Source organism: Lepidothrix coronata, unplaced genomic scaffold (genome assembly GCF_001604755.1).
Source record: "Lepidothrix coronata isolate B3197 unplaced genomic scaffold, Lepidothrix_coronata-1.0 Scaffold53, whole genome shotgun sequence".
In the NCBI taxonomy this organism is placed as follows: domain Eukaryota; kingdom Metazoa; phylum Chordata; class Aves; order Passeriformes; family Pipridae; genus Lepidothrix; species Lepidothrix coronata.
The window spans coordinates 1,241,024-1,253,137 of NW_016690233.1; the positions used below are offsets into that span (position 1 = coordinate 1,241,024).

At 38.2% G+C, this 12,114-nt stretch overlaps 1 protein-coding gene across 10 annotated transcripts in view; it reads right to left on the minus strand.

Moving 5' to 3' along the window:
- The window catches only part of GRIA4 (glutamate ionotropic receptor AMPA type subunit 4), a 218,705-nt gene that overhangs the window by 206,341 nt on the left and 250 nt on the right, over positions 1 to 12,114 (minus strand). For all 10 annotated transcript variants that reach the window (XR_001875005.1, XM_017816029.1, XM_017816031.1 and 7 more), the window contains exon 2: positions 10,864 to 11,022. Coding sequence is in view for 9 of the 10 variants with exons in the window: in XM_017816029.1 (XP_017671518.1) it covers positions 10,864 to 11,022 (159 nt within the window). In the remaining variant the exon portion in view is untranslated. The remainder of the gene's footprint in view (positions 1 to 10,863; positions 11,023 to 12,114) is intronic.

Genomic DNA, 12,114 nt, shown 5'->3' on the forward strand with positions numbered 1-12,114 from the left:
TCTGGATGCCGAACCCAGAAGCCACAACAGCCTGTCCCTAGCTGTGGGGTAGCTATGGGACATGTGACTTAGCTTCTGGAAGGCTGGGATGTTCTTCAGTGGTGCAGAGCTTGGGAAGCATCCTGTCCACTGCTTCCACTGATGGCGCTTCTTGAACCCTGTTCCCATTTTGTCATGAAAAGCTAGAGCATGTCACAATAAAAAGCAGGAAGAGGAGAATGGCTGATGGAAGAGAACAGAATTTTCTCCGTGTCTCTTTGAACAGTATTTTTTGTCTTAAGCTCTTCCATATCTATTAACTCTTCCTGTGCTCCACTGGACATGTGGACTAGGTGTTAATTCCCCATCCATACTAAGTTGTCAGCTTGGCATGTTCACCTTAAAGTTTTTCAGAATCATGTCAGCTCACCCCAGCTGTAACCTCTGGTTCACAAGCACCAGCCACACCTTCCTACTCTGTTTTCAGAAGCAGAAAATTCCCCATGCAGCAAGCAGTGCTGCACTTCAGTCCTTTCTCCGCTCTCTGAAACCTCTTACCCAAACACTGAATAATGGTGTTTCTTAAATACACAACTCCTGCTGTGTCTTGAACCTCTTCTCCCTCTTAACTGAGGGTCAATGGAGGACAAAGAACAACTGCAGGTGCAAGGCCTCAAACTTGTTCATGTCCTTACTCCACATAATCTGTCAGTTCTGGGTCTGCAAAGGTCCCCGAAGAACTAGGGCAGACCCACCTCCTACCTGGGCTCAAAATCATCTCACACAACGCCTGGCTGAACTTTGCCAATTATATGCCACACACATGCATTTGCATTAACTATGCCTGTTCTTCTTCTGAGTTATCTGAAAATACCTCATAATTTTCCAGCTGATTTTAATAATAACTGAATAATAAATCATTTAAGTAAACCATTTAATGGATGGAGTGATAGCAAACAAGATGCTGTAAGTACAGCTATTAGTATACCAATAATTAATTGCTGAGGTCTTCTGTTACTATTTCTCCCTGGTTTAGTGACTTCTGGTATAAGGAAAGAAAGGATTTGTCCTTTTTTCCTCTTTCCATATGCATTTGCTATTCAGGATAGCACAACAGATAATCAAAGACAGCTATGGGAGCAATTCCGCTATTCATTTATCCAGTCTTTTGCTTTCTGTAAATATTCTTGTGCATTAAATCTTATTCATCATCCTGTTTGTGTTCAGGCTGCCATCTCCTCCAACACACAAAGCAGATGAAACCAGGGATTTTCAAAGCTAAATTCATAACTCTTGGTAGCTTAAGCTAACAGCCCAAACTCTCCAGGTGAAAGCAGTAATAGATTCACATCCTCTGTGGCTCATAGAAAGTGAAATATATGGAACATGTATGACCACTAAGTTGTATTTTTAGGTAGAGTCTGTGAATACACATAATGGGTATTAGTATACATTTGTTAGAAAAAATGTACTTAATGGTCTTTGAACATATCTACCAAGCTTATATTACTGTTGCTACAAGCCACAGTCCCTTCTGTGGAGTTAGATGTTCTTCCTCAGGAGAGGGACTCCCTACACCCTCCATTTGTGTCCACCTGAAGTATTTTTCAAGGGAACTCTAAAAAGGCCCCAGTAAGTCCTTACATCTCTTGCCATGGCACAAGCCATGCTACTAAGGGTGTCCCACACCATCCTTCTGTGCCGGGAAGACACAATACCAACCAGCCAGAACAAATCAAGGGCTCTGGGAGCTGCACAACTGTGACAACTGTATGCAAATCATGTTGATTATGGTATCTCTCTAAATTAAAGACCAACAACAAACGCAGTAGGCATTTTTTTTCTGCTTGCCTACTCTGTATGACTCCTACATTCAGCATAAATAAAGACAGTGAGTGACATATCCAAATGATGCGTTGATGATATGACAATTTACCTGTAATTTTTTTCAGTCTTCAATTCAACACTGGATTTATTTGGAAAGAGAAATTATGGGTTGGATAAAGGAATTAATTGAGGTTGGCTGACTACCATCTTGATGGTCAGACTGGGTGATCAAAATGGTCCCATCTAGCCTTAGAACACAATAATCTGTGAACGTTATTACATGCTATCCATTCTCCCATTTATTTTTTTGACCTTTACTTTTTCTTCTTTGAAGCAAGGTGCTCATAGCCATCAGACAACATTTCATCCCCCAGACTGCTTTCATATCTTTCCTGTATCATTTGTAAGAACTTGGATCACTTCCATATGCCATTACTCCTGACCTTCCAGACACACACTTTCAGGGGGCATATATAATCCCGCAACAGATGTAGATGTAGGTCCTGCCAATACACCTCTCATGTTCTTTTCCTTGGACATTTGCTTGTGCCTCCAGACAGCAACTCCAATTCTTATCTATATAATAACACATCACAAATATACTGATTTTTAAAAAAAGAACATGAGAAAGAAAAAACTGACCAGCTCACAACAGGAGGGCACACAACCAGCTAGATACAAGACAGCATTAACAAGGTATGCAACAGCCCCAAAAGCCAGCTTCTTACCTGGCTTGTGCTTTCTATCTGGAAAAGTGAGAAAAACTCCTGAGTCAGCCAAGAGCCCGTGACTATTGATTTTTAAAGGAAATTATCTTCCCAGCTGCAGTGTTTCTGAAACGTCCACTCTTAAACACTCTTCTCAGTTTAAACAAATGGAAACGACCAAAGCTGGAGGCCTTTATCAGCAAGCCTCTCCAGGACACAGAAAAACTGGAGAAAAATCACTAATACAAGATCCTACACTACTCTGCTGAGACCATGGTCCTGTAAAATATTGTTCCTTTTCCCCCCCACATCAGCTTTGGTGAGGAAACATAGGGCTCAGTGTACTGATAGGCATATGCTTTTAAAAATTAAAAATTGCAGCTTCTTCTCCTGAATTTTACATGAATGTATCTGTGCTTGATAAAGTCTTTCTCACTTATACTTAACATTTTCCAGACCTTAACACGGCACCATCCAGACCCATATTTCACATTAACTAGTAGCATGAAATACTTCTACTGTGCATCAGGAATATTAAAGCAGAACGGGAAGCTTTTGGGGACAAATAATATGCTACATTTTGTACGGTCTTTGGTCTACAAGCATTTATTCTCTTTCCCCTGTCTCTGCCTTGAATATGTATTACACTAATCACTTTAACCACTGGGGAAACAGATCTGACCCTGACATTGAAAAATGAAGCCATGTGATATCAGTGAAATCTCTAACAAAAAGAAATCACAAAATCATAGAACGGTTTGGGTTGGAAGGGGACCTTGAAGATCATCTAGTTCCAACAACAAAGTGTAATGTATAGCTGTGAAAGAAATGAACAAAACCAGAATATTTTGTATAATAATTCCTAATTATTTTGTATAATACTTTCTAATACTAACATATGCATCACCTTGTGCAGCACAGTGTGAAAAAGTAAATTCCATATCCTGTAGAGCTGTGGCAAGCAAAGCCTAAAAGCCTCAATTATTTTCAGCAATTAACTTTCCCTACCTGTGAACTTTCCTAAACCACCTTTTTGATGGATATTCACTAGGCATACCTGAACTGTATGAAAAGACAATGTGCAAATAAAAATGAAGTTCAAATTTTATGTGTTTAAGAGTGTACTATTGAAAGACATCATAAAAGCAACTGGCAGAGCATGCACACAGAAGTGGCACAGAAGCTACCTCACATTGGGTCTGAATGTGAGAAACAGAGAAACTGTTATGAGTAGTTAAATATTTATATATTTCAGTATGTCTTCAAAATGCGTTTAAAGCCTTTCCCCACAAATAATCTAATAAATAAGCCAGTGAAAAGTGTAAGTACTTTTTGTCTCTTTTGTGCTGTATTTATATTTACAATAAAAAACACCTGCAGTCATGCTCATGTTGCCCATGAATATAGTGAAAGGTACAGCACAAACCTGCATTTTTCAGGAGCAATTGTTACATACAAGTACAACACTGAAATAGCCTGTGAAACATGAGAAGACAGTAACCCAAATGACATTCTTTGAAAACAGGCAATTATTGGACCAGGGGTCCAATTTCTAAAGATTTTGGTTTTTTAAAATAATAGGAGTTAAGCAATTTCATACTTTTAAAAATTTGACTTACGAGATGAAAGAATGAGAACATATTCACCCTGCAAAAAAGCTAATTCCTTCTACTCCCTCTTTATAACAGGTTCCAATCTGCAATCACTGCTCAGTTAGAGCCTGTATTTAAATCACAAGCAGCTCTGTCTGGGGAAATAATTGCGGGACAAAGGACAGTACTGGTACTGGAATTCGTTAATATTAGCATAGCTGGCCAAAACCCAGCCAGTACAGTATTACAGCGTGGTAGTAAGTGTCCTGGTATTCCCTCTTGAGTCCAACACAAAGCTTATCTATAACCAGTTTTGGAGTTTTGGAGGAACTGGTGAAGAGGAAGGGTAAGTGGCGCCTTTCCAATGCATTGGGTATGTGCCACTTCTTACCACAAGGAACCAAAAACCTAATAGCTGCAATTATTTGAACAAGTCAGGCAGACACTTCATCAGGATTATGGGAAAAAGAATTAGAAGATCAGAAGATCAGGGAAGAAACAGAGTGCTCACTGGGAAGCAGCACTACTGAGGGAAGAGAGTTGACTGATGTGTTATCGCCCAGAGGACAGATTTTCCAAAGTGTTCAGCAGTAAGCAGGTCTCACAGGAAAGGCAGGTGCTGCTGAGGGCTCTAAAATGTAGGATAGCCTTTCTATTCAAACTTGGGTTCCTGACAGCAGACATCACTAATACAGAATTTTTGAGAGTACTCAACCCGTATCTGCATTGATAAACAAGGGAATACACATCAACACTGTTAAAAGCCAGTAAGACCTTTAAAATAATAATAATAAATAAATAAAGATATGTAGGAACCCAAACTAGACAGAGGAAGATAATAAAAATTCTTAGAAGATTATTAAAAGTAAAGCAACACCAAAATTTCCAAATAAGATACTTTTGAGTAAATTTGTTTCCCAAAATTCAGAACAATTCTTGACTTGCACAGGAATAAATTATCTAATTTGATTTTGTGTCCCATCACATAATTTTGGTATGCCCACTTCAGTTGCAGAAGCAGACCGTGCTGTATTAGTCCAAAATCTTTGCCTCAAGCTAACTACTCAGAGGAACGTAAATCCAGAGCGGAGGCCAATTTTTCCTATAAATTACACTGGTGCAACCATATGGACTTCTTAACTTTTGCACTATCACAAATTTCATACCCTTTAAATCAGTCATATACTAAGGAATAAGAACTTTCAGAAATGATTATTTGGTCCAACATGTTTAAATCCAAAGAACTTCACCTGCTCACAATCTGAATTTGAACAATTCACAGTAGGATCTAAAACCATTAAAAAAATCAAAGCAGATGTCTTCTCTCATGAACAAGCAAATCTCAAAACAATCAAGACCTAAAAATGACATGCATGAGTTATTTTGACTAGCATACAAACTTAGATTACAATTATAAAGCTAAAGTTAATCAATTTAATTTACTTGTTAAAGTGTTTTGTCCTATACAAGGAGTACTGCACTGCATTGGAGGAATGAAGGAACACAATCTTTGTTCTTAGTCCTCTGAAACGAAGACTAAAATATTTCTATAGGCTACAATAAAGCTTTTGAGTATACTTTTAGAGAGCCCAGTAACATGCTAGGACAAAAGTCTTGTTTCATGGCAGGAAAATAGATGTTCAGAATATTCAGTGTAGAAATCTGACTATATTTCAGCAAAGGCCCATCATTTCTTTTCCCAACAATAACCTTGAAAATTAGACCCAGACTCTGATGTATTGGAGCTAATGATAGTTGATCTACTCTCTGTTGTATGGCTATTTACAAGTATCGCATTTAGAGCAATGAAACTCTTTGAATATGGATCTTATATCTTAAGAATATACAGAATCCTTATGGCAGATGACACCAAAATACACATACATTATTTGATTCCATCAGCAAATGCTAATAACAAAAATTTTAAGAGAAACTGTTTTCAATTATTGCTTGAGATAAACTCCATGTATTTAAGCAAAACACTCAGTTCAGAGTTTTGTAATCGATCCTATTTTAGGAGGGTACAATTTAATGCAGTTCCATTTTTCTAGCCAGCTTGCACACTATTTGCTTTTGCAGTTCAAACTCGACTGTATGGTGTGCCTTTATGGTAACCCTCAATATGCTCCAAACTGCATCCTTGGGAATACCGCTCAGCTCTTGATAGCAAAATACCATTCAGCTGTACGAAACCTCACTTTCTAAATAAAGAACACCACGGTTTTAAATGACACTGATTATTCAACTAAGGTTACGCTTCTATTGCTAAATTGAGTTGTAATTATAAAGCAGAATTAATAACCAAATTTAATGAAAATCCCATTATGATGCAGCTTAGTAAATCAAAGCTGAAACTGCTGTAAGTAAAATGACAGATAGTCACAATATAAGGGCAATATTACATTTGAGTCTATTTCCTCAGCTTTCTGGAGGTCTCAGCAGAAAGTTAACTCCAAGATGACATTGCCTTTCCCCTCACTAGCAAGCACAAGCCCAGAGACAGACCCACAGAGAGGTGAGGCTGACGAGGGAGGCTCCTGTCTGTCCTCAGGGCTGCCTCTAACCTCAGTGGATCTCCCCCAGACACTGCATTCCCACCGGTGAGGCAGAATTAGGCCCTCTGATTTCAGGACATCAACCCCACAGAAATCCAGAGGGCATAAGAGTTAAAGAGACTAATTCTTGGAAAAAGAGGAAAGTTATTCCAAGATACAAAATTTTAATTCCAGTGGGCTTTTCTTCTGATCCATGTAGCACATAATAAACAAAGTTATATTTTGAGGGGTTTGTATCTACCGAGATTAGAAGCTACTAAGAATGGAACTGTGCAAAAGAGGAAAGGAGTGTCTGCTTTACCCTAAATTACACTTATTAGGTATATATTCAACTCAGAACACACATGAATTCAAACAGACTCAAAGAGAAAGGCTTTATTTTTAGTATGAAATAATAATAAAAGTCTTGAATCGATCCCTTTTTTCCCCATTTAAACCAATTCTGTACAAGAACTGCAAACTGGTTATATATTAAGGATTTTTGAAACTTCAACAGAAAAATTCTCAACTACAAGACAGGAGCTAGAAGGCAATTGGTTCTTTGTAAAATTATAGCATTACCTCTCATAAGTATTCAAGCACATTAACTGTGTTGCTGAGATATACTAACGTACTATGTAGAAGGTGTATGGAGGAGAGAAAATTATTTTGCATTCAGCGAAAGAATAAATATATATAATCCTCTCCAAAATCAATGCATTGCTCCAACATGTGAAATCAAGCTGAAGGTAGGTAGATTTCTAATCACAAGCAGAATTTCCTGCTTATAAAGTGCAAACCAATGTATGCCAATAGACAAATGTTTCAGCTCTGGTGTATTGTGTACTGATGGGTAAGAATCTTGTACTATTCATGTTTTGCAATAATTTTAGCTTTGTCAGTAAGAGGGATTCTCTGAATAATGTATGTAGTGCAAGAGGAACGACCAGAGTTTAAATAAAACACACAAATGCAAAGGGGAAAGAAAGATAACTATCTCCAAACTGATATAGATCAGATCAATTTTGCTAATTTACAACAGATTTTATCTGCTAAAGCAAGCCATTTCATATGCATTCATGATATAGAATAAAAACACTAATGTTCTGGGCCTGTTTGAAGAAAAGAAAAATGTGTAAAATAACCATTAGAAACTAGCTTTTACAGTGAATATACGAAATTATTCCAGTTCCAAAAGCACTCCTGAGTGAGCCTTTGGATATATATTTTTTATCTAGTGAATAGAAAAGAAAAATTAAAGTTTTTAGAATGTTGCAGTGAGTTATCTGCTGCTAATATGCCATTCATAATCCTTTGGAATAATCTGTCTACTGTCCCTAACACATGCAAGGGGCCAGGCCCTCAATCTTTACAAATAATCACTGAAGAAAATGGAAACAGAAGCAGAGGGAACTGGTCATGTCTCAGAGCTTTATGCTTGAACTCACATGAATATTCATCTCATACCAGCAGCTCTAAGGCTTTTGTACTGTATATTTAGGGACATGTGCTCTGAGTAATTTTTACACAAACATCAAGATCCAAAGCCACTGTTTCACAGAGGTTCAGCAAAGAGTTATCATTTCACATTGCCATGAAATCACTTAATTCAGAGCTGATGGTGGGGGTTCTTTAATTAGGTTAGAAAATCTCACACATCTGCGCTTTAGAAGCCTCTGTCAAGCCAGCAAATTCAATCACATTGAAGCCAGTGTCCTCCAGCTATCAGACAATTGATTTTTGCAGTATTCTGCCCATATTTAGTTTAAGGAACATGAGATATGTTCATTCAGTTGTCAGTCAGTTTGCCTACATTTCATTAGGGGATTTGTTTAAAATGTATTCTTCAGCATTTAAAATGTTTTTAAAAAGAAGAAGTAGTCAGATTATTGGCACAAGGCTGCTAAACATGAAATAAATACAAATTCGGACTAATGCAAAAATACGAGTGGGTTTAAGTGGCAAGTACAAACATAAATAAGGCCTGTAGGATTACGTCTATTTAATACAGACATTTACATAATTATATGAGCGTACACAAACATATAAATTTACTTTTCACTTTCTTCCCTGCCTCCCCCCATATTGTAAGGACTTGTCATTTCTAAAGTCATTAAACTCTTTGGAACTCAAACTGGGTTCAATTAAAAAGAAAAAAGGATCAGTTTATGAATCACTATTGCTACAAATGACAGCAAACATAACAGAACAGGTTTTCCTCAGTTCAAACAATGTAAGGTAAACACAACCTAAGGTGGTTGGAATGAGAGAATAATCAGGTGCAAATAGTCTAATTAAGCAAAGTTTTGGGCAAACTCTTTTTGAATCTATGGTGTTAGTCTTACATAGAGAAGTGGTCCAATTTTAGACAATTTAAAATTTATGCAAATTAGAATTAATTCATTAACATTCAAATAGACATACTGAGGAATATCCTTAATCCAAAAAGTAACAATAGCCTTGGAAGTTATTTGTCAGAACTAGATTTGTAGGCAGAATCCAAAATAATTGACTTCACCTAAAATTACTGATTTTGGTATACAAAATTTTAGTCCCCTCCGCTTTTGCTAAAAATGAAAGTTTAAAAAAGCTAGTGTCATTTATTTTCGTGGAATAATTTATCAGTGCCTACAAAAGTTGACACCTATTGTAATATATTCTCAATGAACTGCACCTGCATAGATCTGATACCTTCCAGTTTCAAAGCACCTTTTGAAATGTTTTCACTTTATAAAATTTGATACTGATTTTCACACTAAACAAAACTAATACATTGGTTAATATAGAATTCACACTTTATGGGACATCAGTCTTTCCTGAATAAAACGAATGGAGCCATTTTTGCAGCTCATAAGCTTTTCCTCTTAAATAAGGTGGCAAGGTCATCTGAAACTTGGAGTACTGAAAACTTATATAAATAAATTTAGCAGTCATGAAATAAATTATACATGAGAACTGCACAGTACATTGTATGTTTACATATTAAGAAGTGCCACAGAGATGGCAGTGAGAAAGTGAAGAGGAACACAGCACGTATTTTAAAGGCATGATGAACACTAAGACATTCTCCAGTATGTTTCTATTTTAAACTTGCTCAGCAATGTTGCTTAGGGCATCTACTTCCAGAGGCAATTCACTCTTGAATGAAGAGGAAGGATTCAAAAACTTAACAGCCACAGAGAAAAACCTATAGAGTCCTGAAATATGAACATCAAAGTAGTAACGCTACTACAGCCTTCAGCTTTGCCACACTTTATACCACTGTCTTACATAATAGCACGAATTCCTTTTAAGAACCCAGACATACATGATGATACTTTGCTTTGCCACTCTCAGAGATTAAACAGTATCCAGCATGTATTTTAACCGCTGACAAAGACCCTGAGGTGATTGAAATGTATGAAGTTCAGCTAATTATACTTTGCTTTTTTAAAAAAAATAAATTAATTAAATGTTACCTCATTTGGTAAGGGCATTTCTTATTCTGTTTTCCTCTCATTGTGTATGTGCATCTGTGTGTATGCGGGTGTGTGTGTGTATTTATAAAATATATAGTAGGAAGAGAATTTGTTCCAGTTGAGGTGGTCTGTGAAATCAAGTAGATCAGATACTAACTTGATTTGGCACCAATGTATGGATGCATAGAGACATATCCACAGGATGTATGCATTACGAAATTATAAGAGACATTTACAACCTAGAATATAAGAGCAGGGCTGCCTCAAGTGACATCACCAGATCAACTGCAGCGTCAAGCAACTCAGATATATTATCCTGCACACCACTGCTTCCCTGTCTCTTTTCCAGCCATTAGAAAACCATTTGTAAGTACAAATATTATCATATATTTTCAAATACACGCAAGGCACACCATGCACAAAAGCAAACAACAGTAACTGAGGGGGTTTGTGGACTGATTGTGACATTCATAATTTTTCTTTACAACAACAAAATTCATCTCCATAGAAACCCGGAAGAAAGAAACTACAGTAATAACACTAAAGTAAATGTCACATCAGGTTAGTCAGCAGAAGGGAGGAGAGGGGATTTTGCTCCAGTTAGGAACTAACAAGGACTGCTGCCCCTTTTGCTCTCCTGCAAAGGGTATCTGTACTGAAGACAGACCTACTGATGTATTCAAAATGCAAGATAAGAATGTGGTTTCCTGTTCTTTCCACTGCAATTTACCCATAAGGTGGTTGGATCAGTGGCATGTTTACTTACAGGCATTTGTCACAGCGAAGCTGTTAGCTGTTTCAATGTTGTCTACATGAGGAACCAAATTAAAAGGTGCTTCAGATGCATTGGGGCTGGTGTTATGAAGAAAGATTGCTAATCGAAAAGCAGTATATTCCTGATCTGTGTTCCTGATGAAGAGACCACCTACAAAAAACACAAAAAAAAGCAAAAAGCAAAAGAAGCAGGGTGAATCATTTGCAAGCTACTTACTATCTTTGTTTGCAAGCAACTGTCTCTCCCAAAGCCGCACAGTAAGGCAAGTCCTAAGACTTTAATGGATAAGGAACTAATCGTATTCGTTATCACAACCACTGCCTTTAAATCACTGTCGTCAATCGATTTTAACCTCCCTGATGCCTTCATGCTTCTTTTCTGACTTCTCGATTTCCAGCCTTTCATACATAAATACCCAGATTTGTCATGATTACAGTGACCTTTTAAAGTGCTTAGCCTCCATCTCCCTGATACCGAACACACTGCTAAATCAGCTGCTCAACAACCTCTCACATTAAGTGGCAGGCTGATTAAGGGGAACGATGGTTTCTGGATTAAAAACAAGAAAATACCATCTCAGGGTAAGATAATCTGCATTGAAGAGGAATATAATGAACTTTGCTCCTCTGCAGCCATGTGCAGGCAGGAAGCAGCTCAGCCCTATTAGCAGCATCTTCACAAGTCCATGAGAAATGATGCAGTGATGGAGCTGAGCTGGAAAGAATTCAGATAGCTGCGTCCCATCTGAAACACGTCCGAAAGGAGGGAAGCCGGAGGCGATGGGAAAGGGGTGAGGATGGGGCACAGGACTACAGGGAGGCAAGACACCTACAAAATCCTAAACTTTACAACTACAGAAGGGAACGAAGGACAGCGTTGCCTTTTATCCCCCATCCGTGCCGGCTACCGCAACCTCTCGTGCACAGGACTCGCCATCCCTCCGGGAGTCAGGCAAAAGCGGGAGGGGGCTGAAGCATCCAAGGGGCATCAAGCCCCGAGCCCCTTTCTGCCCTGCTGATATCGCACACCTGGAGCTGGAATGAGTTCTGCAAAAGACAAGCATCCTCCCTCCCGCACGCGAACGCACACATGTATTTACACACACAGGCACTCGGAGGCACATATACACAAATACACGCGGATGGTTCGTGAAGGCACGGAAATCGGATGGTGCTGGAGGAGAAATCTGCAAACTGCCTTCAGAGCCGCCTTTCCAACTCACTTCGCAAAAGATTGAACCCC